At 41.4% G+C, this 27775-nt stretch overlaps 1 protein-coding gene across 1 annotated transcript in view; it reads left to right on the top strand.

Annotated features, from left to right (window-relative positions):
- CORIN (corin, serine peptidase) overlaps positions 1–27775 on the top strand; it is a gene marked incomplete at both ends in the record, with an annotated part of 107446 nt that overhangs the window by 42936 nt on the left and 36735 nt on the right. The window contains 8 exons of the mRNA XM_083368064.1: positions 4031–4144; positions 5039–5146; positions 6139–6249; positions 6885–7001; positions 13697–13804; positions 17522–17753; positions 20232–20377; positions 23312–23419. Coding sequence (XP_083224190.1) covers positions 4031–4144; positions 5039–5146; positions 6139–6249; positions 6885–7001; positions 13697–13804; positions 17522–17753; positions 20232–20377; positions 23312–23419 — 1044 coding nt within the window. The remainder of the gene's footprint in view (positions 1–4030; positions 4145–5038; positions 5147–6138; positions 6250–6884; positions 7002–13696; positions 13805–17521; positions 17754–20231; positions 20378–23311; positions 23420–27775) is intronic.

Raw genomic sequence — 27775 nt, 5'->3', positions numbered from 1 at the left:
TGGAGAGAAGCTTCTTATGATGTTTATGCTGGGGCTTGATCACTTCTCTCCCACTCCCGTTGTATTAGTGGAACATAAGATATTTGTGGTGGGATCAACAGGGTAGGTGCAACATTCAGCGGGTGAATTAAACTGGCTAGAGATGGGCTTCAGAAAGCATTACTCCATTTCTGGGAACATTGGCTTGATTGGTTGCAGGTCACATGAGCTTTTGAAGTAGGTCCAGATTCAATTTGCAGACGTGGCTAGTATTTTAGTTGACTTCTTAGCTGTTCTTAGCCAACTGGTTGGAGGGCACAGGGGGAATGTAGCATGAATTGATCATGTCCTCCATTGTGAGGTCAATCCTTGCATCTGTGAAGTGTCCCTGAAGGCCTGTCCCTTCTTGGCCAGGGTCCCCGTGCTATAGTGACTGTGGCTGTCATGCTGTCGTACCGTGCAAAACGAGATTCCCCCAGATCCATGGGATTGGAGGTTTCCATTGCAGCCACGAATGTCCCAAGGACATGAATACAAATGAAACTATATTCAGGACCTCATAGCGTAAAGACAAGGATCCTGAAACCTTGTAGACGGTTTCAATGAACAATTTTAAAAAGCTTGCTTACTAACTGTAGAGTTTGTCTCATGAACTTGGCAGTTGCTTCATGACTGCAATGTTTGCTTAATGACCACTGCAAAAAAAAGTCATAAAATGGGATTGGTCGAGTGGGCAACTCATTTTGTGACTGTCATGATTTATGATCGTGATGGGCAAGCTTCATTATAGTTTTAAGTCAAGGGCCATCTGTAACCCCTGCGTTGCTACTGCCTGCTTTTTAAGTCTGAGACTGAGACTGGCTCTAGATCAGCCAGCTGGTTTTGGCTTATGGCAGGACTGTAATTATTACTCATTTCTGTTTAAATTATTTTTTTGAACAGGTTCTGTTTTAAACCAAATTCTAATTGTCTTAACTTGTTTTGTTGTATGATGTGTCATGTGTAAAGGAGCCACTGTTGCTTGAATTTAGTTAGACCAGGGGTAGGCAACCTTGGCTCTTTTATGACTGGTGGACTTCAACTCCCAGAATTCCTGAGCCACCCATGCTGAGGGGAAAGGGAGAGGCTTCCAAGCTGAGCCATGCTGGCTCAGGAATTCTGGGAGTTGAAGTCCATGAGTCATAAAGCGGCCTAGGCCAGGGTAGGCAACCTTGGCTCTTTTATGACTCGTGGACTTCAACTCCCAGAATTCCTGAGCCAGCCATGCTGAGGGGAAAGGGAGAGGTTTCCAAGCTGAGCCATGCTGGCTCAGGAATTCTGGGAGTTGAAGTCCACCAGTCATAAAAGAGCCAAGGTTGCCTACCCCTGAGTTAGACTTTTATGAATTTAGTTAGACCTTTTCCCCCCATTGCTTTTCCCCCCATTTCCCCCCAATTTTGGTCCTTTAATTGTATTCCCTGCAGTTTTGGGGGTGTGTGTGTGATTAATTCTTGCCACTATTGGCATATATCTTAATAAGTTGTGATGCTTTTCATTTGTACTCTCTGGAATCATGTCTAATAAAAATCATTCATAGCTTCAATTCAAATTTTACTTTCGGAATCTTCTGGATGTTTTGGTGTATTTCTTTCCAATATTTTGGAGTTTATTTTGCATGACCACCACAAATCGTAAAACGTTCCTTTTTGTTACGGCATTTCCCAACATTTATTGCTCTATGAATGTTCTCCACCATTGATAGCCAGTAGATGCCTTCAGATTCCTGCAAGCAAGGCACCAACAGAGTAGTAGTGCTCTTTAGTAATTAGTATTGTGAGTCATGGCATATCATGACCACCATGATATATTATTTGTATGAGAAAGTTTCAATTATAAACTTTCAGAAGACTTGTTTCAAAATTAAATGCGACAGACAAAAAAAAGCAACCTCTTGTCTCCTTGAATCAGATTGAACCCACAGGAGTTTGATGAGAAACTTGTATGTTTTCTTTAGTAAATATCTCCCCTTCGTTTCTAAGATTAATTTAATTGGGTTTCCTGTTTGTGGTTCTCTACAAACAACATCAAAACAGGATCGTGCATGTTGCTTCCAGATAAACCTTTGTAGTTTGGAGAACTACATGGCTCATTACCAAAGCTTACCACAGTTTCTACATGAGATATTCCTTCAATCAGTACTTTCCCTTTTCTTGTTCCTGTTTGGTTTCTCACTGAATGGAAATAATTTGTTGAAGGCGGAAAAGATTGACTCAAATGAGCAGATCTGTAAAGATAAGAGTATTCCATGGCACTTTACAACACTAAGTGAGCAGCTTTGATTTCAGAAGTCTGTAGTGGAGAAGAAAGGATTAATCCTCTCACAGATATTGTACGAAGATAATTAGTGTCAGTCCTAGTAAGCTAAAACAGAGTAGAATAGAGTAGAGTAGAATTAGAATAGAATAGAAATAGAATTAGAATTAGAATTAGAATTAGAATAGAATAGAATAGAATAGAATAGAATAGAATAGAATAGAATAGAATAGAATAGAATTCTTTATTGGCCAAGTGTGATTGGACTTACAAGGAATTTGTCTGTCCAAATAGGAAGGACAAATGCAATGTCAGAGAAGATCTGCTTTCCGGTCCCACTAGATTTGAAGGGTCAACACCAACATTTTCTTCAGTAATGGTGAAAATTATTATAGTAGACATTATTGGCCTAGTTTAGTAACTCTCATTTGGGTTAGTGAAGATTTTGAGCACTTTTCAAAAGCAGACTTCTTAAAAGCCTCCAGTGTTGGAGCTCCCACAACTTCTGAGATGTTCCACTGGTTGATTGTTCTCACTACCAGGAAATTTCTCCTTAGTTATAGGTTGCTTCCTTCTTTGTTCAGTTTCCAGCCATTGCTTCTTGTTTGGCCTTCTGGTGTTTTGGAAAATAGGTTGACCCCCTCTTCTTTACGGTAGCCCCTCAAATATTAGAACACTGCTATCATGTCACCCCTCGTTCTTCTTTTCACTAGACAAAGACATACCCAGTTCCTGCAACCATTCTTCATATGTTTTAACCTCCAGCTCCCCGATCATCTTTGTCGCTCTTCTTTGCACTCTTTCCGGAGTCTTAACAACTTTTTTTTAAAATAACAGTGATCAAAACTGGAGACAGTATTCCAAGTGTGCTGTTACTGAGGCATTATAAAGCAGTAGTGTCACTTTTCGTGAACTTGATTCTTTCTCTCTGTTAATGCAGCCTGGGATTGTTATTTGCTTTTTTTGGCAGGTGCAGCACATGGCTGGCTCATATTTCAATGATTGTCCACTAGGACTCCAAAACCTCTCTCACTGCTGTTGAGCCAGGGTTCACCTAGTCCAGGGGTAGGCAACCTTGGCTCTTTTATGACTCGTGGACTTCCAACTCCCAGAATTCCTGAGCCAACATGGCTCAGCTTGGAAACCTCTCCCTTTCCTCTCAGCATGGCTGGCTCAGGAATTCTGGGAGTTGAAGTCCACGAGTCATGAAAGAGCCAAGGTTGCCTACCCTGGCCTAGGCCGCTTTATGACTCGTGGACTTCAATTCCCAGAATTCCTGAGCCAGCATGGCTCAGCTTGGAAACCTCTCCCTTTCCCCTCAGCATGGCTGGCTCAGGAATTCTGGGAGTTGAAGTCCACGAGTCATAAAAGAGCCAAGGTTGCCTACCCCTGACCTAGTCCTAGTCTGTAACTGTACCTTTGGTTTTTCTTGCCTAAGTGTAAAACCTTCCTTTTCTCCACATTGAATTTCATTTTGCTCGCTAGGGTCCAGTGTAAATGCCATTGGTCTTCATCCAATTCGTCATTCCACTGTCGTAGGACCCCAGAGATTGAAATATTTAGAGTAGGGCGTTACTGGGATGTGAATGGCAACTTCTATTAGCTAATATTCCATTTGTTCTACAGTCTTCCTTAGCTTTGCTAACAGTTGGAGTTTGTGGTTATCTAATGCCCTTTTTAAAGGAATGTTGAGATGTACTTTTTGGTTTTTCAGTCTAAGAAAAGCTTATTATCCTGTTCCTTGTTTTTGGTTTTTTAGTACATTGTGAAGAAGAGGACAACTTCTTGTGCAGAAGTGGGGTTTGCATCCCGAGGATTCTGCAGTGCAACGGCTTTAATGATTGTGACGACTGGAGTGATGAAATACATTGCAGTAAGTTACCTAAAGCGCCAAAAGAGAGATGTCAGCTCTTCAGAGTACTATGAGTACTAACATTACCTTTGTTGCACAGGTAGTCCTCGACTTACAACAGTTGGTTTAGTGACCGTTCGAAGTTACAGTGGCACTGAAAAAAGTGACCCATGACCATTTTTCACGCATGACCATTGCATGGTCACGTGATTTACATTCAGATGCTTGGCAAACAACTCATATTTACGACGGTTGAGGTGTCCCAGCGTCACCTTTTGCCGCCACCTGATAAGCAAAGGCAGTGGGGAAGCCAAATTCACTTAATGACCGTGTTACTAACTTAACAGCCGCACTGGTTCACGTAACAACTGTGGCAAAAAAGGTTGTAAAACGAAGCAAAATGGACTTAACAGCTGTCTCGCCTAGCAACATAAATTTTGGGCTTCATTGTGGTCATACGTCAAGGACTACCTGTATTTAGCTTCAGTTAAGATAAGATAACCTTTATTCTTATTCTTATTTGTTTTGTTTTTACTGTGGGCACAACGGTACACATCAAAAAGTGAAATTTAGTTGCCTGCTCTCAAAGTGAAACACCTACATGACACACACCTAAACGTACTATATGCAACATAGGTAGAGACCCACACCCCTACATATATGTCACAAATAACCGCCAAGTATATAGCATCCCTATGAAAAGCAGTAGTAGAGGTTGAAGCTTTCCCCTTTTCATTGTAGTTTCAAACTTTCCTTGTTAGTTATGCTGTTGAAAGAATGAAACCAGCGTTACTTTTAAGCGTTATCTAATAATTTCGTAAAACAGCAGAAACGAGTTAATATTTCGCTTGGGGCAAATGGACTTTCTTACTTCAAAGTTTTTTTTAAAAAAAATGTATTATTTCTGTTTTGCAGATTGCAGTGAAGAGCTTTTCCGCTGCCACACTGGAAGATGCGTCAATTATACCTTTGTTTGTGACGGTTATGATGATTGTGGAGATCTTAGTGACGAACAGAATTGTGGTAAAGGAAAAACATATTTTAAAAACGTGGAGGAAGTGGTTTAATTCCAAAAGAGCAGGCACAGTACCACAGAAACCTATGCTTGTTCTAAAATTGCAGCTCCTTCTCTCCATATTCAATTCTGGAGCAGACAGAAGCCAAGAATTAGCACAGAAGTACGAATTAGCAGTATTTGATCGTACAGATCAAAAGGTTTAAGCTTGTTCTTCATGGTCTCTGCGTACTATTCAGGTCTCAATGGAGAGGCCTATACAAATTCATATAGATACTCTACAACCGGTAAGAAATTTATAAGACTGACTGTGGCTATGTTATGTACTTAACATAACTGTTTAGCCAAGTGGTATACTACATTAGTAAAAACCTGTTTAGGACATTTCATAATTATTAATAAAATATCATAAAGTGCACTAATCTTAGGAGACTTATATTTAGAATTTCCTTCGGTTTCTTGTTATCAAGCCAAGCCAATGAGACCAATATACAATTCTCGCTTCAGTTAATACATGTAAAATTACAAAAATAATTCTGGCTTAAAATCTATATGTTTTTAGTAATTATCTCTAACCGTATATGTATTCTTGACCAGAATCTTTTGGCTTTGGGGCATTTTCCACCAAAGATGGTAATAAGTGTCTGGTTTTTGTCTACATTTCCAACAGTTGCTAGATACGTTTTTCAACATTTTTGCTAACCTCACCAGTGTTAAGTGCCATCTGTAAAACATTTTGTGTAGATTTTCTTTGTACACCACCGCGTTTGTAACAAAAGCATTTTAATACTCTGTTGAGTCTGGAAAATAAACTGAAAATTAATATAGCTAAAATAATACTCTGAATTCTGGTCAGTGTTGCTGCATCATGTTCTTAATTATTAAACTTACAGTGTTGAGAAAAAAGGAAGAGCATTTCTTAAGTTAATATCCTGCTAGCCAGTTATATATTAAGTAATGAAGAAATATTGTCTGTGTTTATCAATATTATCTATTAAAGATTGTAATCCAGTTACTCAGCATCAGTGTGGAAATGGGAGATGCATAACAATGGAATGGATCTGTGACGGTGATCCCGACTGCCTAGACAAATCAGATGAAGTCAATTGTTGTAAGTTAGTCGATACTTTGTGCTTTGATAACAGACTGTTTAAGTGTAGTATCTTCATATTTGGTAGATTTCCTTGCGAATCTTATGTGAGGTATCTTATCCAGCAGTGGTGGAGCAGTGGGCTAATGCCTCCTTAAGTAACACCAGCTGCCTGCAATTAGTGCAGGTTCGCATCCCACCAGGCTCAAGGTTGACTCAGCCTTCCATCCTTCCGAGGTAGGTAAAATGAGGACCCAGATTGTTGGGGGCAATTAAGCTGACTTTGTAATAATGCCGCTTGGGGTGTGTGTGAAAGCCCTAATAAGCAGGCATATACATAGAATGAAGGCTACTGCTAAGCTTGTAAGCCGCCCTGAGTCTTCGGAGAAGGGCGGGATATAAATGGAATTAAAATAAATAAATAAATAAAATTATCCAAAAGTATCCATTTCAATACGAAGTTTATATTTGCTAAAAACTGGCCCTTTGCTTATCTCCTCATTATTTCAACAGGCTAACAGAAACTATCCTATTTTTAATCCCATTTTGTATTTGTAGGTTTTCTGTTGTATCCCTATATGAATGAAGCAACTCGTTGTAATTTATGAGAAATAGGAAATCTCCGTTAAGTGATCAGAACCTCTTCTTGTTTTCAGCATGCCATAGCCAAGGACTGGTGGAGTGCAGAAATGGCCAGTGTGTCCCTAGTGCTTTCCAGTGTGATGGAGACAATGACTGCAAGGATGGAAGTGATGAAGAGAACTGCAGTGGAAGTAAGGGCATGCTTATGCCATTCCCTGCTTAAACCGCTGGAGAAGAAGATCTAAGAGCTTCCTCTGGAAAATTGTATTTCTTTTGTTCTGTGGGTTCTTTGGAGGGTGGTGGCTGAGATAGTTCGTTTGATAAATAACCAGAGTTCAGGTGCTTTATAACTTAGAACAGGGCTTTTCAACCAGTGGTCCGGGTACCACCTGTGGTACATTGGCACCTGGCAGGTGGTACGCGACCATCCTAGAAGAGTGGTAGCGGGGGAGGGGAATGAGCTGAACCGGTGGCAGCACCGCAGGAGCCTGAGCGAGAGACGGCTGGAGCTGCAGGGCTGTCAGGGCTCAGCGGAAGCTCCAGGATCAGCGCCAGGCTCCAGCTGGAGCTCGGCACTGATCCTGGTGCTTCTGAGCATAGAAGAAGTGCCAATCAGCTGGAATGTTGTAGCATCTCCAGGGTCTTGTGATTTACATTCAGATGTTTGGCGACTGTTTCATATTTATGACAGTCACAGTGTCCCAGGGTCATGTGAAGTGACCAAAACCTGCTGCAACCACCCAGCAGAGGGGGGGGGGGAATAAAAACCAAACACCCCACCCCCACCCCTGCTGCCAATCCTCAACAGAAATGCTCACAACGATGAAAACCTCGGACAGGAGGAAGAGCACCGCCGGGCGGGCAGGCAGTTGTCTTGCTCAGCTGTGGCTTGTTGGGAACTTTTTTCAGGGCCATTGTAACTTCGAACAGTCGCTAAGTGAACTGTTGTAAGTCGAGGACTACTTGTACTTCATCACTTTTTTCCTTTTTTTTTTTTTTTTTTTTTTTGGTCATCAAGTTTTTGACACCTTGCTAGGCGACTGGTGGTACTCAGATGTTTCCATATCCTAAAAGTGGTACAATGGGTGAAAAGGTTGAAAAGCCCTGACTTAGAACACCATACATTGTGAGAACGTCATATGGGTTTGGAGTCTTATAATATTTCTGCAGAGAGACACTATTTTTCTATGTACCGTTGTTTTGATTTGTTCCTCCTTGTCAATAAGGGTGTGTGTTTTTTGGTTAGACCTAATCTGTCTTGCCATTTCTCCCCTGCCCACTTTTGTTTCTTTTATCGTATGATATCACCGTATTATTTCGATACATTTCAGCGCATTGATGTTTATATGATTAAAAGTATTAACTTTCTGTCAATTTAAAAAGCTTAAACTATCTAAACTAAAAAAGTAAATATTTTATCAGTATCAATTGCCATTTGGGATGTCATATTACAATTATATAATTATATTTAACTTCCCATCCACAGTTGACTATAAGATTAAAAAAGAAAGAACTACTACTAAACGACAATAATTTCAGTCTTGAACTTCAGTCTTGGATTAAGTTCTTCATTGTGTTTCTACCGTGTGTGTCTCTGTATATATATTGGTAAAAGGAAATAATACATAGACAAAGCAGTTTAACTAAAGTTAAAGTACTTAAGAGTTAAAATGCCTAAAATGCAAAAGAAGGTAGTAATAATTTTAACAGAAAGAAAAGAAGGGAAAAAAACCTGTTGATTTCTGTCTCGCCTCTTTTAATCCATTTGCTGATCTGTGGTATTTGTTAGCATTTAGGCCCCCTTGAAATCCAGACAATAGGTGGTTAAATTTAGCAAGCTGCCTGATATATTGTATATTTGGGAAACATTCTTGGTTAAATTTAATTTTCTGCTGTCTATATATACTCTTAGTTTTGCTATCGCTGTGTATTCTCCAGTCAGATGTTGTCTGGATTGTATTATTCTTCCAGTGTTGAACAAAGTGCCAATGCAAGAGAATGTGTCTAGCTCAGGATTGCTCAATCTTAGTGTATTTGGCTAGGTTGGGTATGTTGTATAGTACTGCTCCCATGACTCACATCATACAGAGGGGAAACAATATTCTATGAACTCCCATCTATAATGCCTCCAGAAAAATCAAAGACCTAAAAGCAGAAAATGATATTTATGATTCCATTCAATGTCTCAGCACTTTTTACATCCATAGATCCAAGACTAGCTAAAGAATCCGTGGCAACAATACTACACAACATATCTGATCCAATTAGAGTAGAGTTAGAGTAGAACAGAAAGGAAGAGAAGAACAGAACAGAACAGAACAATAGAACAGAATAGAATAGAACAACAAGAGTTAGAAGGGACCTTGGAGGTCTTCTAGTCCAACCTCCTGTTCTGGCAGGAAACCCTATACCATTTCAGACAAGTGGTTGTCCAATCTCTTCTTAAAAACTACCACTGTTAGAGCATTCACAACTTCTGGATGCAGGTTGTTCCACTGATCAATTGTTCTAACCATCAGAAAATTTCTCCTTAGTTCTAGGCTGCTTCTCTCCTTGATTAGTTTCCATCGGTTGCTTCTTGTCCTGCCCTTCAGGTGCTTTGGAGAATAGCTTGACTCCCTCTTCTTTGGGGCAATCCCTGAGATACTGGAATCCTGTTATCATGTCACCCCTCATCCTTCTCTTCATTAAACTAAACATACCCAATTCCGGGAACCTATTCTTTGTATGTTTTAGCCTCCAGTCCCCTAATCATCTTTGTTGCTCTTCTTTGCACGTTTTCCAGAGTCTCAATTTCTTTTTTACATCGCGGTGACGAAAACTGGATACAGTATTCCAAGTGTGGGCTTACCAAGGCATTATAAAGTAGTATAATTATATACACTAAGATTGAAATGTCCAGAATCATGTACTTCGTCAGTCTCTGCTTCACTATTTACGTTTAGCTTGATGGACAAATATGCCTTAAAGCAGCTTTGGGACAAACCATGTCCTGGATGACTGTGACTCTCCATAGACATTCTGAACATGTATTTATCACATTTACACTTTTCTTCCACATCTCCTTAACCCTGTTTTTACCTTTTCCTCCTATGAAGTGCTGAAGTAAATTGAAGTTAGCTATACTGTTGTGAATTTTGATATCTGCCTAGTGAATTTCCCAGGAGGGTTGATAACTCATGCTGTTCTTGAATAAAGGGCATCAGCGTGTGTTAGAGGGGGAAAAAAACCCTTTCACACAGAACTGGTAAGCAATTTCATAGTCCTATCTGCAGAAGTTACTGCTGTATCACCTTCTTGGTTTCATGCTCAGATGAGGCTCATTTATGCGGGCCCTGGGCAAGACTCAACTGCCATCACTTCCCACATCCATATATCTTCTGGACCAATCTACTGGATTCTCTAACAAATGTTCTCCTGGAACATTTTGTTATGCGTTCTTGGAAGTGGGTGTGTAGGGATAGGATGGCAGAAACAACAACAACAAAAGGGACATTTTTCGCTGTATCAGTGTTCAAACTCTTGAAGCAGTACAAAAATAGATTTTCTTATCTTGTGATGTTTGAGGGATGTCTCCTTTGTGTTGCTGCTATGGTACATCATGAGATGATAAATGCTCTCTGTGTTTTCTTTTCCAGAAAAGATTATTTCTGGTTATCCTGAATTAAATTTATCAACACTGAGGAATTTTCCTAGAGAAAAGTTTTTTTATATATAGCCTAAAGTCAAGATGAAATAGAATGATAAGTTTTATTTGTGGACACACATTTGGCAAATGGAATGTATAAGGATATGCCCATGCTTGAATAAAAATTTCTTGTGGACAAAGCATAATACAGTTATGGTAGGAATAAAAGGTCTGCTCTTATTAAAAAGAAGAACCTCTTTTTGTTTGATATTTAAGAATTTTGTTTCTAAAAGAGCTCTTGAGAGTTGACATTTTGAGTCAAATAACTCAATTACCCTACTTAGTGTAGCATCAGTTTAGCAACAAAATTGCTCGTTCTAGGCTTCAGATAATCCAATTTAGTGGATTCTTACATTGGAGAAGTTAGACATTGAACAAATTTAAATCATCTATATTCTTCTGTCCATGACAGTCAAATTCTTACAAATCCCTTTACCCAGAGACAACTTCCATCCTAAGTAGCAAATACTACAGTAGAGGAATGTATGCCTTGATAAATGCATTGTGTTAGATATTAATGGGTCCCGTAGAAGATGTAGACCAGGTGTCCTCAAACTTGGCCCTTTTATGACGTGTGGACTTTAACTCCCAGAATTCCTTAGCCAGCATGGCTGGCTGAGGAATTCTGGGAGTTGAAGTCCACACGTCATAAAAATGGCCAAGTTTGAAGACCTCTGATGTAGACAGTTATACCTTAGCATCGCATGCTGATTGAAATCCCATCAAAACATTAGCGTTGGAGAAGTCAACATTTTCTTCCAAGATAGTAACCCAAAGAGAGTAGAAAACCAGTTCCATCCAATGTTTCTTGAGGGATCCTTGACGTTCTCCGTTCTTGGGTGGCTTTTTTTTCCCTTGCAGATGCTTCATTACCAAAAGAAGTAAGCAACATCATCAGTGCTGATGATGTTACCTAGTTTCAGTAATGAAACATCTGCAAGAAAACAACTAATAGCTGAAGAAGCTTCTTGCACGAGAAGCGAAAGGTCTTCAAGGAAAAACAAAGAAAGTCCAGTTGCCTTTTGAAAAAACACTTTTGGGACAACCATGACCGGATGATTGAGAATCTTCATAGGGATTAAGAAATTTTCTCTTAATCCATTAACTGTCTCCAGTCTGGAATGCCCCCCTGAGGACCACAGACCAGTTGGCAGAGCCAGGATTAAAGGCTCTTCCAGAAGAACAAGAGGATGGGATGGATCTCACTTTGTGGGGGCAGAATGTTCCAGAGGGTAGACGCCATAGCAGAAAAAGCTCTTCTCCTTCATCCTACCGGAACTTGTCCCTTCTAATGGTGTGGGATGGGCCAATCCCCTTGAGGCAAGATGGTTTCTCAGGTAACCTGGATCCAGATAAATTGCATTATTGCAGAAGAAGAATAAAGTTTACAAATTGTACCGTAGTGGCGAACCTATGGCACGGGTGCCACAGGTGACACACAGAGCCCTCTCTGTGGGCACGTGCGCCATCGCCCCAGTCCTAGGCCTTCAGCTGGGTTTTATAAAACCTTTTCGCTTAAGGCCTCCGCTGCCATGTGCAAAAAAAAAGGTTCAATCAATCAATTTTAACTTCTTGCGGGGGAAAATAAAATTCTCGCAAAGTTAGAATTGATTGATTTAACTTTTGAGTCCCACCCAGTCTGCCGTTACCACTGCAGCCACGCCCACCCAATGGGCCACACCCACCCAATTGGCCACACCCACCCAAAGGCCCATGCCCATCCAGCACCCGATGATACATAAGTGGGTTTTGGGTTGCAGTTTGGGTACTTGGTCTCTAAAAGGTTCGCCATCACTGATCTAGTATATGTTTTTTTGTTTGCATCTATAATAACCGATTAGAAATAATCATAGCCAAGAAATGAGAAAAGGCATAGTCTTTTTTTCCTTCTTAAAGACTTTTTTTCCTTCTTAAAGAGGTCGACCGCGAGGTCTCTCATTTGTGGAGTTCCTCAGGGGTCGGTCCTCTCGCCTCTCCTGTTCAACATCTACATGAAGCCGCTGGGTGAGATCATTCGTGGCTTTGGAGTTGGGTATCATCAGTATGCTGATGATACCCAACTTTTCTTTTCGACCCCAAACCACCCCAGTGATGCCCTCAACGTGATGTCCCGTTGCCTGGAGGCGGTTCGGGTCTGGATGGGGAGGAACAGACTCCAGCTCAACCCCGACAAGACTGAGTGGCTTTGCATACCTTCATCCCGGGTTTACTCGGACATTCCATCTCTAGCTATGGGGGGTGAATCATTACCCCCCGTAGATAGGGCTCGCAACTTGGGGGTCCTCCTAGATTCACGGCTCACCTTGGAAGATCATATAGGAGCAGTGACTAGGGGGGCCTTCGCACAGGTTCGCCTGGTGCGTCAGTTGCGGCCCTATCTTAGCCGGGATGATCTATGCACAGTCACTCATGCGCTCGTGTCCTCTCGTCTGGACTACTGCAACGCTCTCTACATGGGGTTGCCCTTGAGGACCACTCGGAAGCTCCAACTGGTACAGAATGCAGCCGCGAGAGTGGTGTTGGGAGTCTCCCGATACTCCCACGCTACACCTCTGCTCCGTGAGCTGCATTGGTTGCCAGTTGCCTTCCGGGTGAGATTCAAGGTACTGGTAACGGTATTCAAAGCACTCCATGGCATGGGGCCGGAGTACCTCAGGGAACATCTGCTGCCGGCATCAAGCTCCCTGCGCCCTGTGCGTTCCCACAGAGAGGGCCTCCTCAGGGTGCCACCGATCAGAGAATGTCGATTGGTGGCCCCCAGGGGGAGATCCTTCTCTGTGGGCGCTCCGGAGCTGTGGAATCAGCTACCGGTAGAGCTCCGGACGGCGCCCGATCTTCGCTCCTTTCGTCGCGATCTTAAGACATTTCTGTTTGTACAAGCCGGCCTAGCCTGAGGGGGAGTATTGGGGTTGTTTTATCTCTCGCTTTTTAATTTTTTTGGGGGTTTTTAGCGTTGTATTTATATTGTTCTTAACTAGGGCTATTGTTTAATCCTGTTTTAATGTTTGTATTCGCTATTTTATTCTGCCCTGTGAACCGCCCTGAGTCCTCAGGGAGAAGGGCGGTATATAAGTGTTATTAAATTAAATTAAATTATATAGCTTGTGACAATGAACAGAATTTTGGAAGCCAGATGGCTATTGTGTTATTATATAATTCACCGATAAAGATAAGATTTTGTTGTTGTTGTTCTTCTAGGCCAAAGATTATGCCATGCAAGAGATCAGAAATGTAATTCAACTTCCTGTCCTGATTCTTGTAGCCAGTCTCCGCTCTGTGACATTAACAGCAGCCAAGTGGTTTGCAGTAAGTAGCGCCTTGCTTTGTGATTTTTATAAAAGGTTTTTAAGCAGGAAGATAACAACTAATGCAAACTAATGTAAATTACAAAAAAGAAAAGGAAAAGCTAAAAGAAGGAAAAAAAAACCCGAAAAGAAAGCAAAAATAGAAGCAGCTTTCAATCTTCTTTACACCATTTATAATTACATGCAATTATAAATTTATATCGCACCATTGCTCTCATTTCACATGCTAGTAAAGTTATGCTTAAAATCCTACAAGCTAGACTCCAGCAGTGTGTGGATCGAGAACTACCAGAAGTACAGGCAGGATTTCGAAGAGGCAGAGGAACTAGAGATCAAATTGCCAACATACGCTGGATCATGGAGAAAGCTAGAGAGTTCCAGAAAAACATCTACTTCTGCTTCATTGACTATGCTAAAGCCTTTGATTGTGTGGATCATAACAAACTGGCAAGTCCTTAAAGAGATGGGCATACCAGACCATCTTATTTGTCTCTTGAGAAACCTATATGTGGGCCAAGAAGCAATAGTGAGAACTGGACACGGAACCACTGATTGGTTCAAAATTGGGAAAGGAGTCCGGCAAGGCTGTATACTGTCGCCTTGCCTATTTAACTTATATGCAGAGCACATCATGAGAAAGGCGGGGCTAGATGAATCAAAAGTTGGAATTAAGATTGCCGGAAGAAACATCAACAACCTAAGATATGCAGATGATACCACTCTAATGGCAGAAAGTGAAGAGGAACTAAAGAGCCTCTTGTTGCGAGTGAAGAAGGAGAATGCAAAAGTTGGGTTGAAACTAAACATTAAGAAAACCAAGATCATGGCATCCGGCCCTCTCAATTCCTGGCAAATAGATGGGGAAGAAATGGAGGTAGTGACAGATTTTATTTTCCTGGGCTCCAAGATCACCGCAGATGGGGACTGTAGCCAAGAAATTAAAAGACGCTTGCTCCTCGGGAGGAAAGCCATGGCAAATCTAGACAGCACACTAAAAAGCAGAGACATCACCCTGTCAACAAAAGTGCGTATAGTCAAGGCTATGGTCTTCCCAGTTGCAATGTATGACAGTGAAAGTTGGACCATAAGAAAGGCTGAGCGCCAAAGAATTGAGGCCTTTGAACTCTGGTGCTGGAGAAGACTCCTGCGAGTCCCTTGGACTGCAAGGCGATCAAACCGGTCAGTCCTAGAGGAGATCAACCCTGACTGCTCTTTAGAAGGCCAGATCCTGAAGCTAAAACTCAAATATTTTGGCCACCTAATGAGAAGGAAGGACTCGCTGAAGAAGAGCCTAATGCTGGGAAAGGTTGAGGGCAAGAGAAGAAGGGGACGACAGAGAATGAGGTGGCTGGATGGAGTCACTGAAGCAGTAGGCGTGAGCTAAAATGGACTCCAGAAGATGGTAGAGGACAGGAAGGCCTGGAGGAACATTGTCCATAGGGTCGCGATGGGTCGTACATGACTTCACAGCTAACAACAATAAATTTATCTCTTAATCCATGGTTATATCATGTCTCTTTTTCCTATAATCTTCTCTGATTATCAGAACCATCAACCATAAGTTCATTGTTTTCTATTTCGTGTAAAAAAAAATCTGAAAGGTTTTCAGCCAGCAAAAAACTTAGATATTGTCTTTTCTCTGATTAAAAATAAAATCAATTTAGCCGTATCAGCAAGTTCCATCACAAATTGTTGCTTTTTGAATTGTTGCCTTTTCTGTACACTTTTGTAATAGCCTTTGTGTTTCTATTGAGATTCAAGGTGCTGCTAATGACCTATAAAGCCCTAAATGGCTTGGGTCCGGATTATTTGAGCGAACACCTGCTGCCGGCATCAACTCCCCATTGTTCTGTGCGCTCCCGCAGGGAGGGCCTTCTTAGGGTAACGCCGGTGAAGGACTGCCGGCGGGTGACTCCCAGAGAGGAGGGCCTTCTCTGTGGGTGCGCCTGCCCTCTGGAACCAACTTCCTATGGAACTTAGGGCTGCCCCTCACCTCCGTTCATTCCGCCGGGACCTTAAAACCTGGCTCGTTGAGCTGTCTGGCCTAGACTGAGGGGTTTTTGATTGGGTTTTAAAGTTTTAATTTTGGGGCTTAAATTTAATTACTTGTTTTAAATTTATTTTAACTTTTGTATTGTATGGTTTTAATTGCCCTGTAAACCGCCCTGAGTCCTACGGGAATAGGGTGGTATAGGAGTCAAAATAATAAATAAATACATAAATACATACATACATACATACATACATACATACATACATACATACATACATACTTAATTAATATTACTGGCAATGGCACACTTCAAAAAAACCCCACGTTTAGTTATTTGTGAGGATCAATTGTCATGTATCACATAAATGAAAAGGTTTTGATCAGACCAAAAAAAAGCAGTGTCACATGTTACTGCCTGTAGAAAGACAATGTTTGTGTGTATCTTTTCCAAGTTTTTATTCTCACATGCTTCCTGTCTTTTCTTCCAGCTGAGCTGTCCTTGTTTCGTAGTTTCTCAAAATACATTGTGGAAGAAGGAACAAACGGTCAGATGTCAGAGCTCGCGCTCTGAATCTGCACTCTTGTTAATTTAAACCTGTACGGTTCAAGCCAGAAACTGAAGTTGGCACACAATAGAATTCAATATATGTGTCTATTTTTCTTACTTTGTAGTTTCTCTGGTGATGGTCCTTATGTGTGGAGGGGTGGGGTGTAGGAAAATTCATTGGATCAAAGAGAAAATAATTTCTAGCCAGGTTTCGTTTTTGTAAGATTTCTTGTATAAAACTGGGCACTATCTAACAAAATGAAATTCAATGGTGAAAAAAGTAAGGTTCTGCATTTAGGCAGGAAAAATCAAATGCACAGGTATAGTATGGGTGGTACCTTGCTCAATAGTAGTAACTGTGAGAGGGATCTCGGAGTCCTAGTGGACAATCGCTTCAATATGAGCCAGCAGTGTGCTGCAGCTGCCAAAAAAGCCAACACAGTGCTAGGCTGCATTAACAGAGGGATAGAATCAAGATCACGTGAAGTACTAATACCACTTTACAATGCCTTGGTAAGGCCACACTTGGAATACTGCATACAGTTTTGGTCATCACGATGTAAAAAAGATGTGGAGACTCTAGAAAGAGTGCAGAGAAGAGCAACAAAGATGATCGGGGTACTGGAGGCTAAAACATATAGGGAACGGTTGCTGGAATTGGTTATGTATAGTTTAATGAAGAGAAGGGTGAGGGGTGACATGATAGCAGTGTTCCAATATCTCAGGGGCTGCCTCAAAGAAGAGGGAGTCAAGCTATTCTCCAAAGCACCTGAAAGCAGGACAAGAAGCAACGGATGGAAACTAATCAAAGAGAGAAGCAACCTAGAACTAAGGAGAAATTTCCTGACAGTTAGAACAATTAACCAGTGGAACAACCTGCCTCCAGAAGTGGTGAATGCTCCAACACTGGAAGTTTTTAAGAAGAGACTGGACAGCCATTTGTCCGAAATGGTATAGGGTTTCCTGCCTTAGCAGGGGGTTGGACTAGATGACCTCCAAGGTCCCTTCCAACTACTACTACTACTATTTATTATTATTATTATTATTATTATTATTATTATTATTAATATTATTATTATTATTATTATTATTATTATATATGACTCTTGTAACTATAAGTCTAGACTTGAGTAATTATTTCTGTATTATTACATCAATTTCTGTTTTATTTTGCCCAGGTCAGTGTGAACACATTACCCTGGAATTGTGCCTGAACCTGCCGTACAATTATACTCATTACCCCAACTATTTAGGCCATCGGACACAAAAGGAAGCCTCTATTAGCTGGGAATCTTCTCTCTTTCCAGCCTTGGTCCAGACTAACTGTTATAAATACCTGATGTTTTTTGCCTGCACCATCTTAGTGCCAAAATGTGATTTTCAAACAAACGAACATATCCCACCGTGCAGGTAACCTGCTGTATTATTTTTGCTCTTAAAATTAACAAAACGCAACAAAACGTAAATTAGAACTAGCTGATTCCGCAAATGCGATTCTTGTATTGTTTTTAGTTTGGGCTTTGTAATACTTTTCCTTAACTGTCTTTGGCTTTCAGTATGTACGGTAGTTCCTCATCTTTCGACCTTTTCGCTGTTTTCAGCATGGGCACGTTGCGCCAGTTGTGTGATGCCATCACAATGCCTCTTCCACACTGCTGCTCCTTCATTGCCAGTTTTATTACTGGGACTGTGTACATGGAACCGACCAAATCTCCATCTTTTTCTTTGGGAAGGCAGAAGACAATTAGCTGAAACCTCTACTTGAATCAGATCAGAGATTTTACGGAATAAAGAACGATCAGCGCTCATCCATATCCTCTCTGTGGAGCATGTTTTAAAATGAGCATCCTGCTTATTCAAATAGGAAATGCAGTTTCCTCCTTGGTTTCCATCTAAAAATGCAGGCGCTGATTTATGATAACTTGTGAACCAGCACCTAACAATACCCAAGCAAGCTACGAAGGAAGCTTACATGATGAGTTCAGAGCTCTTTAGTTTGGAGGTCGTCTTACTCCTTCAGATGAGAGGGAATAATTCTGTTTTTGGTCACCACGATGTAAAAAAGATGTTGAGACACTAGAAAGAGCGCAGAGAAGAGCAGCAAAGATGATCAGGGAACTGGAGGCTAAAACATATGCAGAACGCTTGCTGGAATTGGGTTTGTCTAGTTTAATGAAGAGAAGGACGAGGGGGGACGTGATAGCAGCGTTCCAGTATCTCAGGGGCTGCCCCAAAGAAGAGGGAGTCAAGCTATTCTCCAAAGCGCCTGAAGGCAGGACAAGAAGCAATGGATGGAAACTAGTCAAGGAGAGAAGCAACCTAGAACTAAGGAGAAATTTCCTGGCTGTTAGAATAATTAATCACTGGAACAACCTGCCTCCAGAAGCTGTGAATGCTCCAACACTGGAAGCTTTTAAGAAGAGACTGGACAGCCATTTATCTGAAATGGTATAGGGCAGGGGTAGGCAACCTTGGCTCTTTTATGACGCATGGACTTCAACTCTCAGAATTCCTGAGCCAGCATGGCTGCCTGAGGAATTCTGGGAGTTGAAGTCCATGAGTCACAAAAGAGCCAAGGTTGCCTATGCCTGGTATAGGGTTTCCTGCCTGAGCGGGGGTGGGTGGGTTGGACTAGATGACCTCCAAGGTCCTTTCCAACTGTTATTCTGTTCTATTCTACGTTGTGGAAAATATAGAATGGTTCCAAACTAGAATATACGGAACTACCTATTTGAGGATTCAAGGTAATAAACTCTATATATGAATGTCCAAATTGGTGACGATGCTGGGGAAAAGCTCCAGGTCATGGTCATAGGATGAAGTCTGTTAAGCTGTCATATCTGACCTTCTGGACATCCATGAATTAAATCTCTCTCTCTCTGCGGAAAAGGTTGCATTATTTGTATTAACAAAAACCTTGTTGGGGAGGGCAACAATAAGATGTGGTCTTGTGAAGCCAAGGAAAGAAGAGCAGAAATGGTGGCAAGACTTCAAAACAAATGGTTGGCTATTAGGGGTTGTATGTGATGCTGGGCTGAAGGAACAGACTAGAAATTCTTCTGTCTACCAACCGTATTGCTGCGTGGCAGAATCATGCTTCGAGTAGGTTTACCATCCTTACCATCTCTGTTTTGTCCTGTTCCAAACAATTATGTATCGTTTCAAAAAAAAAAAGAAATTTTGGGCCTGAGTTAGTGAATTATGGAACATACGCATATATCGAATAATTCAGTAAATGAATTACTAAACCAAATATACAGATAGACCTCAGTTTATGTCCATTTGTTCAGTGACCCTTCAAAGTTATGAAAAGGAGGTTGAATTTTGGGGACTTACGACTGGTCCTTGGTGTTCTGGCTGTTGCAGCTTCCGGTCACATGGTTCCGATCCAGATGGTTGGCACCCGGCTCACAATTAAGATGTTGCAGTCATCTGTGGTCAAGTGATCACACAATTTCTGGCATTCCCTGCTGGCTTTCAACACACAGCCAGTGGAGAAGTTGGCACGACATTAGAAGTTGTGGCAACGTTTGGCCCATGCTTAACAACCCATGTGGTCCTCACTTGACAAAGGCAAACGGGAATGCTAGAAGTTCTGTTACTGAACAATGCAGTCACGTGATGTCACACTTTTATGACCGCATTGCTTGGCAGTGGCAATTTTGGTCCCAATTCCCTTTGTAAGCCGAGGACTGCCTGTATCATAATATACACCCACTTGTATATATTTTTCTACCACATGGCTTCCAAATTGTTTGGTTTCAGTGGGACCTGCTATGTATGTGTATGTGAATATTTGTGGTTATGTAAGTTTTTTTTTTTTACCTATTTCCCACTCTCTCTCTCTTTCCCTCCACCCCCTCCCTGCCTTCCTCTTGATCTTCTCAGGACTCTTTGTGAGCAGTCCAAGGAACGTTGTGAATCTGTTCTTGGAATTGTGGGTTTACAGTGGCCGGAGGATACTGATTGTGCTCAGTTCCCGGAAGAAAATTCGGACAATCGAACTTGCCTGATGCCTGATGACAGTGTAGAAGGTTATTTGTATTTCTCAACTTTTAACGAAATAGCAAAATTGGAAGGGACCTTGGAGGTCTTCGAGTCCAACCTGCTGCTCAAGCAGGAGACCCCATAGCATTTCAGACAAGTGGCTGTCCAGTCTCTTGTTAAAAGCCTCCATTGATGGAGCACCCTCAACTTCTGAAGGCAAGGTGTTCCACTGGTTCATTGTTCTCGCTGTTAGGAAGTTTCTCCTTAGTTCTAGGTTGCTTCTCTCCTGGATTAACTTAACCAGTAATTTTATTTATTTATTTATTTATTTTATTACATTTATATACCGCCCTTTCCCGAAGGACTCAGGGCGGTTTACAGGGTAATTAAAAACCAAGATACAAAAGTTAAAAACAAATTTAAAAAAAATTATATTTGTCCCTGTATAAATAAAACCCCAATTAAAATAAGATTAATCTTCAGCCTGGGCCAGAGAGCTCGAAGAGCCAGGTCTTCAGGTCCCGGCGGAATGAACGGAGGTCGGGGGCAGTCCTCAGCTCCACTGGCAGCTGGTTCCAAAGGGCAGGCGCCCCCACTGAGAAGGCCCTATCCCTGGGTGTCGTCCGCCGGCAATCTCTTACCGGTGGCACCCTGAGAAGACCCTCCCTGTGGGAGCGCACTGGACGAAGGGAACTTGATGCCGGCAGCAGGTGTTCCCTCAGATATCCCAGACCCAAGCCATTTAGGGCTTTATAGGTCATCACCAGCACCTTGAATCTCACCCGGAGGGCAACCGGAAGCCAATGCAGCTCGTGGAGTAGAGGTGTTACATGGGAGTATCGGGAGACCCCCATCACAACTCGCGTGGCCGCATTCTGCACCAGCTGAAGCCTCCGAGTGGTCCTCAAGGGCAGCCCCATGTAGAGAGCGTTGCAGTAGTCTAAACGGGAGGTCACGAGTGCATGAGTGACTGTGCGTAGGGCATCTCGGTCCAGATAGGGTCGCAACTGGCGCACCAGGCGAACCTGGGCAAAAGCCCCCCTGGTCATGGCTCCTATATGGTCTTCAAAATTGAGTCGTGAATCCAGGAGGATGCCCAAGTTGCGAGCCCTATCAACGGGGGGTAACACCTCACCCCCCATCGTTAGAGATGGAATAGTCTGGTTGACCCGAGATGCCAATATGCACAGCCACTCAGTCTTGGCGGGATTGAGACGAAGTAATGAATATTTCCATCTTGTAGGAGAGCAAGGATTACCCAGCGCTTAATTTTTTTCTCTCCAGTCAGATGCTATATATAAAATAAGAGAATAAAATGAAGTTTACTTAATTAGATAATGCAACTGTGGTAATCGTGGTAATTACCACACATGAGAAAGTAACTGGTGGATATAGGTTTAATACATTCAGATAATGCTTATCTATTTGTTAAAGAAGAAAAATAATGTGAAACGTATTCATGTTATTAAGCATAATGACTACCATGATGATTTATGAGCAAGTTAGTTTCTCTCTTCACACATTGAAAGTCTCAGTGCAATAAAATGAAGTTTATAGTAGAGTGTTAGGGTTTATTTGTTCTTCTAAAGTTGAGTTGGGTCTGAATTGCATGATTCGCCTTTTACTTTATTTTGCTAAATGGCGCCCCAAATCTCTTACTGAAGCCCCATATTTGTGCCATTTAACCTTTAAGGCAGCAATGCCAAGAAATAAATGATTGAACATAATTACATGTAGAACTAGGACAGCTAACTGGGATTGTCCTCATTCGTTATTTCATTGTCCTGAATGGATGCAGTCTACCAATTTCTCCCAGTCTCACATACAATAAAAACCTTTAAGGAAACACAACTCCAAGTTCTCAAGCTGTTTTTTTTAGAATCAGAAAAAAAAGAATATCTCTGCTTATAGAATTTTTTTGTAGTTCTAACTCCATTAAGTTTGTATTAAAATTAAATGGTGCAACCCTTTAATTAAGGAAGATATCTGGGAAGGTGCAAAATAATTGTTTTCTTACTTTGATTCTTACAGTAATGTAGCTTTCAACTTTAAGATTCAGTGTTTCATGTCGAACATCATTATAAACAGCTTATTTCTGAGATTTCTTTTTGTGGGTTATTATATGTTCTGATTTTTAGCTATCCTGAGACTATCTTTGTGCTGCTTTACAGGTTGCACCCTGTACTTTAGATAGTTAAACATTCCAGACCTAAGCTGTAAAGAAAACTCCGTTTGAAAAACGTAGAGTTTGCAGCAGAAGCTAGTAGAATGTCCTACTAAGCTGTTGCTCTTTCTAGTAATATCACCAAACCTTACTGTCAACATCCAGGTTGAGGAGCCCAATAAAAGTCCAGGTTCATTCCGTTTCTGAAAATCATACTGTTTATTGAATACACAGCATGGTAATGTCGAAGCAAAACTATCTCTTGAGGTTCCCAGACACCAGTTCATGGAATTAAACAGTAATATCTCCAACTCAACCCCCACTGTCTTCTCCATGTAAACAATTTCACTTTATTATGGGAACCGTCTGCTTCCTCTCCGCACCTGCTGCAGTGTCCTTGGAAAGGTTTCAGGCTCTCACAATCTTCAGCGGAATCATAGAGGTTTCATTTCTCCATCTTAATCATATCTAAAGCAACACCTATCGTTCCACCCCCCCGATCCTTACTCTAATGGTAAGATGAAACAAAGGGGCACATAGCTGCCAAAGTTTTATTCTTGACACTTACATCACCATCTCTGGAGCAGGAAAAGCAAAGTGCTTTTTTAATTAATAAAGTAATAAATGGTTAGGTACACTGAGAGTGGCCAGGTGGATAAGTCTCAGAATTCAAGTTACTGGGAGGAGTTTTCTGACATTTCAGAATGATCTGAAGGATGCTGCTTTCTCTCTCCCCCCCCCCCTTTTATAGCTTGTATAAATCCTTCAGCACCAGCAGTGAATATTAAATGATTGCTTTTTGTATTTTTCCTGGCAGAATGCTCACCAAGTCACTTCAAATGTCATTCGGGAAGATGCATCTTGGCGTCCAGAAGATGTGATGGACAAGCAGATTGTGAAGACGACAGTGATGAAGAGAACTGTGGTAAATGAATGAAGCAAGATTTATCACAAAGCAGTTCTGGATCAGAACCATCTCTGATGATGGTGATGATGATTATCATTATCATCATTATCATTATTATTATGTTGCAGTACAGGTAGTCCTTCACTTATGACTACAATGGAGCCTCAAATTTTTGTTGTGAACTGAGACCTCTGTTAAGTGAGCTTTGCCCATTTTATGACCTTTCTTACCACAGTTGTTTAGTGAATCACTTCAGTTGATAGGTTTAGCAGCCCGGTTGGTAAATGAATCTGGTTTCCCCATTGACTTTGCTTGGCAGAAGGTCACAAAGGGTGGTCACGTGACCTTGGGACACAACAAAGGTCATAAATGTGAACCAGTTGCCAAGCATCTGAGTTTTGATCACTGTCGGGTCCACCATTTGTCCTCTGGTGTCCTGCTGTTGTGCTGAGGGGGGAGGGGGGATAGCATGCCTGGGGGGTTTTCTGCTTTGCTGTTTGCTTTGGAATTAGGGAGGGGATGGGACAGACTTCGGAGACGAGACAGACTTCTTCCCAGTTGGTTTTCGCCAGGCTCCAAGGCCTTCGCACCCTGAGTGTGAACTGTTATCTGCCTGGCACCTCAGCATTCTCAAAACATCTTCTCGGCATCACATTGGCTGCTGGTGGACTGGTCAGGCGAGTTGGAGTTAGGAAACCAAAAGAATTGCTTTATGCTTTGCACGGGACCTTCAGATTCCGCCTGACTTTACTGCACCAAGTTTCTCTCAGTAAAAGTTCTTTTGATTCAACTCAATGGATTCCAGGGTCTTGTTTTCCTGAGGGCCCGGCTGGGGCAGCTCTGACAATCATGTGACTAAGGGGATGCTGCAAAAGTCACAACGGTGAAAAATGGCTATAAGTCACTTTTTTCAGGGCCATTGTAACTTTGAACGGACACTAAATGAACTGTTGTAAGTCGAGGACTATCTGTATTTATCCTTGCTATAATAGGGACTTTTTATAAATTTGAAAGTTTAGTTCACTGTTCTTCTGCCTTGGCTGTGTGTGTTTTGTAGTTTTTAAATTTTTTAAGAGTGTTTTCCTTTTTAATAATCATTTTCAATTTTTATAATCAGTATTTTACATATTTTTTGTTTTTATTGATTGTTGTATTCTGCCCAGAGTTGCTTCCCGCTTATCAAATAAGATACAATTATATTTTTGCAAGAGGTTTCAGCTTTATTACATTTTGGAAACAGAAAGGGCCCATTCTGGGCAAAGTAGTTAATTTTTCATTGTCCTCTGGCCAGTTCTCAAAAAGAGGATTTCAAGCATCTTCTGGGATAATTCAGCTATTGCTGTGCCACATTTTTGCCAAAGAATTGGAGATCAAATTAAAGAAGAACAAGTATTTACAAGTCTCCCCCACTTTTTCTTTCCAGATTTTGCAGTGATATTAACTAGGCCAGTTCCCCAATTGTCTTAATCTCTCAGTTTTTGACTTCTGAAGGATCCCCTAATGGAAGTTAATGTAAAAGTAGGAAGGTTGCAACCACCCATAATCTCTTAACTAAATCTTCCATGTTGCATTCTCGGTTCGGGATTACAATAATATCTGAAGCTCACATTTCTCTCTCTGCTCTCTGATGATTAAAAATTTAAGTCAGCTCGTTGACACATACTGCCACGTTTTATATTCTACACCAATCTTTTATTATGTGGTGTGCTTTCTAATTATCACCTGTTCTGTCCCAGCCTACGTACGTCCTTGTTACTTCACAAAGACAAACCCCTCTTTTTAACAGGAGACTGGAAAAATAAACCCTTTTTATTTGAGTTACAGACCTGATAATTGTGCCAGAAAAACAAAAGCAACAGAACACTTTTCCAACGGAGACCTTGTCCAAAAGCAAAATGGAGCACGAGTCAAACAGGAAATGACTCACAGAAAACATAAACAGACCATGATGACACTGAAGTTCTTTGCAAACGGTTGCCTCCAGCAACCAGCCCTGCCCACTCATTCCCTTTTTGTTATGCAGTCCGCAAGGCGTGGCTTCTCACTGCTTTCTCCTTCTCCCCTGGCGTTGCCCCGTTTCCTCCCTCTGACCTACTCGTGTGACCTGTCTGCGTTGATGAGCGTCTCTAAGGCCTTCCAGCTGTGCTTCCTCTGAGTCCGATTCGGCCTTCCAGCACAGCTGGCTCTCAGCTTGATCACGACTGGAGGGGCCAGGTTCTTCCTCACTTTGTAAGTCCTGTAGCTCATCAGAGCCTTCCTCCGATTCTGATGGCTCCCCAGGCCCCTCCTCCTCTGATTCCCTGGACTCAGCTGCCGGGATCACAGTCTGGCATGGAATCACAACATCACCAAGCTTGACAATAAATCCTAACACTGAAACCAATTTTTTTTCCTGGCAGATACTAATTGACATTTGCAAGAGTCCTTGATAGAAGATAAGTTCCTAAGTTCGTAAGCATAAAGAGGGTGCTAAAAGAATATAGGTAGCCCTTGACTTAAAACAGTTCACTTAGCGACCCTTCAAAGTTATAACAGTATGAAAAAGTGACTTACAACCATTGTTCACACTTACGACCATTGCAGCATCCCCATGGTCACGTGATGTACATTTGGATGCTTCACAACTGACTCACATTTACGACTGGTTGCAGTGTCCCGGGGTCATGTGAACATATTTTGCAACCTTCTGACAAGCCAAGTCAATGGGGCAGCCAGATTCACTTAACAACTGTGTTACTAATTTAACAGCTGCAATCATTCACTTAGTAAGCATGGCAAGAAAAATCGTAAAATGGGGCAAAACTCACTTAACAAATTCCTCACTCAACAAACACAAACTTTGGGCTCAGTTGTGGTCGTACGTTGAGGACTTACCTGTAGCGAATAACAAAATAGCAGAGTATCTCACTGGATAAAAAGATCCGTGATACAACAGGAAGACTAAGAGCTGTGGTGACACAGTGGTCAGTTCGATCCTGACCGGCTCAAGGTTGACTTGGCCTTTCATCCTTCTGAGGTCGGTAAAATGAAGACCCAGATTGTTGGGGGCAAGAGGCTGACTCTGTAAACCGCTTAGGGCTGTAAAGCTCTATGAAGCAGTATATACGTAAGTACCAGTGCTACCTATGGACTACTCCACTGTCAGCAAAGCCAATCGTTGCTCATTGCATTTGAAGTAAAAGCTAGATTTTGGAAGAAACATGTGAAGATAGAAAGTCCTTGTTTTTATGTCGAAGGCAGGGACGCAAAGACTGGGTGAATAATAGGACATTTGTTTGTCTGTCAGTCCTCTGTTTCTCACCTTTGGTCCTAATGGTCAGATGTGGAAAGACCTAACGGCATCTCCAACAGTATTGACATCTTGGGAAAAATGACATAATACAAAAGGTTCTTGGAGGTACCCTTCCTTATTCTATTTGGTGAACTTTTTTTTTAAGGAATGGATTATATCAGCAGCCACCAACTTCTGGGCACCAGGGACTGGTTCCATGGAGAGAGGTTTTGCCTGCATCTCGCTGATGGGGCTTTGCTTGTTTGTGTGGACCGGTTTCTGGCATGCCGTGGACCGGTGCTGTTCCACGGACTGGGAGTTGGGGACCCCTGCATTAGTTTCTATTGTTTTGTGGAGAAATTATGATAGTCTTCAATCTGGCTTTATTTACCTTCATTTATTCCAACTGGTACCAAATGTTTGTGAAATTCAGACTTTTTGGTGCTCTAGAAATCACTTAAAAATGACACACTACTTTCGAATGAACCTATTTTTAAGGTTCTAACTCCTGTAGAGGTTCTATGGCAAAGTGAAATCAAAAGATATTATTAAAATGCTTTTTAAAAACTTAGGAATGACCTGCTTAACACAGGTCATCCTTTCATCTGAAAGCTGAAATGAGCTTGTTTAAGAAAAAACCCCATAAAATCTGACAAAATATAAATATTTCATAGATCTGCTCTCAGCCTTAATTTCCTTTATATAGCGAAGTAAGAATTTAATATCAAATGACTGACATAGCTATGCAAAAGTTCATACTGAATTTATTATAAGACCAGGTTGAGTGATTAGAAACAATTGGAGGAGGCAGCGTATGTTTATCGAACACTGCTCTTAGGATATCACTGTCAACTGACATTTCACCATTTTAATGCATACTGTACCTTGTTACAATCTTACCTATTGCTTAAGTTTTTAAATAATTCTATACTTCCTTTTTTCTTTTAACATTCTGATTTCAAAATGTTTATTAGCACAGAATCAGATCCTAGCTTATTTTAACAGAAAAAATTAGCACAGAATTTCCCCATTAATATGATTGAAAAGTGTTTGTTCGATTATGCCTAGAGCTCGCCCAAGGAATCCGTGGCAATTATTGGGGG

Source organism: Vipera ursinii, assembly GCF_947247035.1.
Source record: "Vipera ursinii genome assembly, chromosome: 7".
Lineage (NCBI taxonomy): Eukaryota > Metazoa > Chordata > Lepidosauria > Squamata > Viperidae > Vipera > Vipera ursinii.
This window is presented reverse-complemented; position numbering and strand designations above follow the sequence as displayed.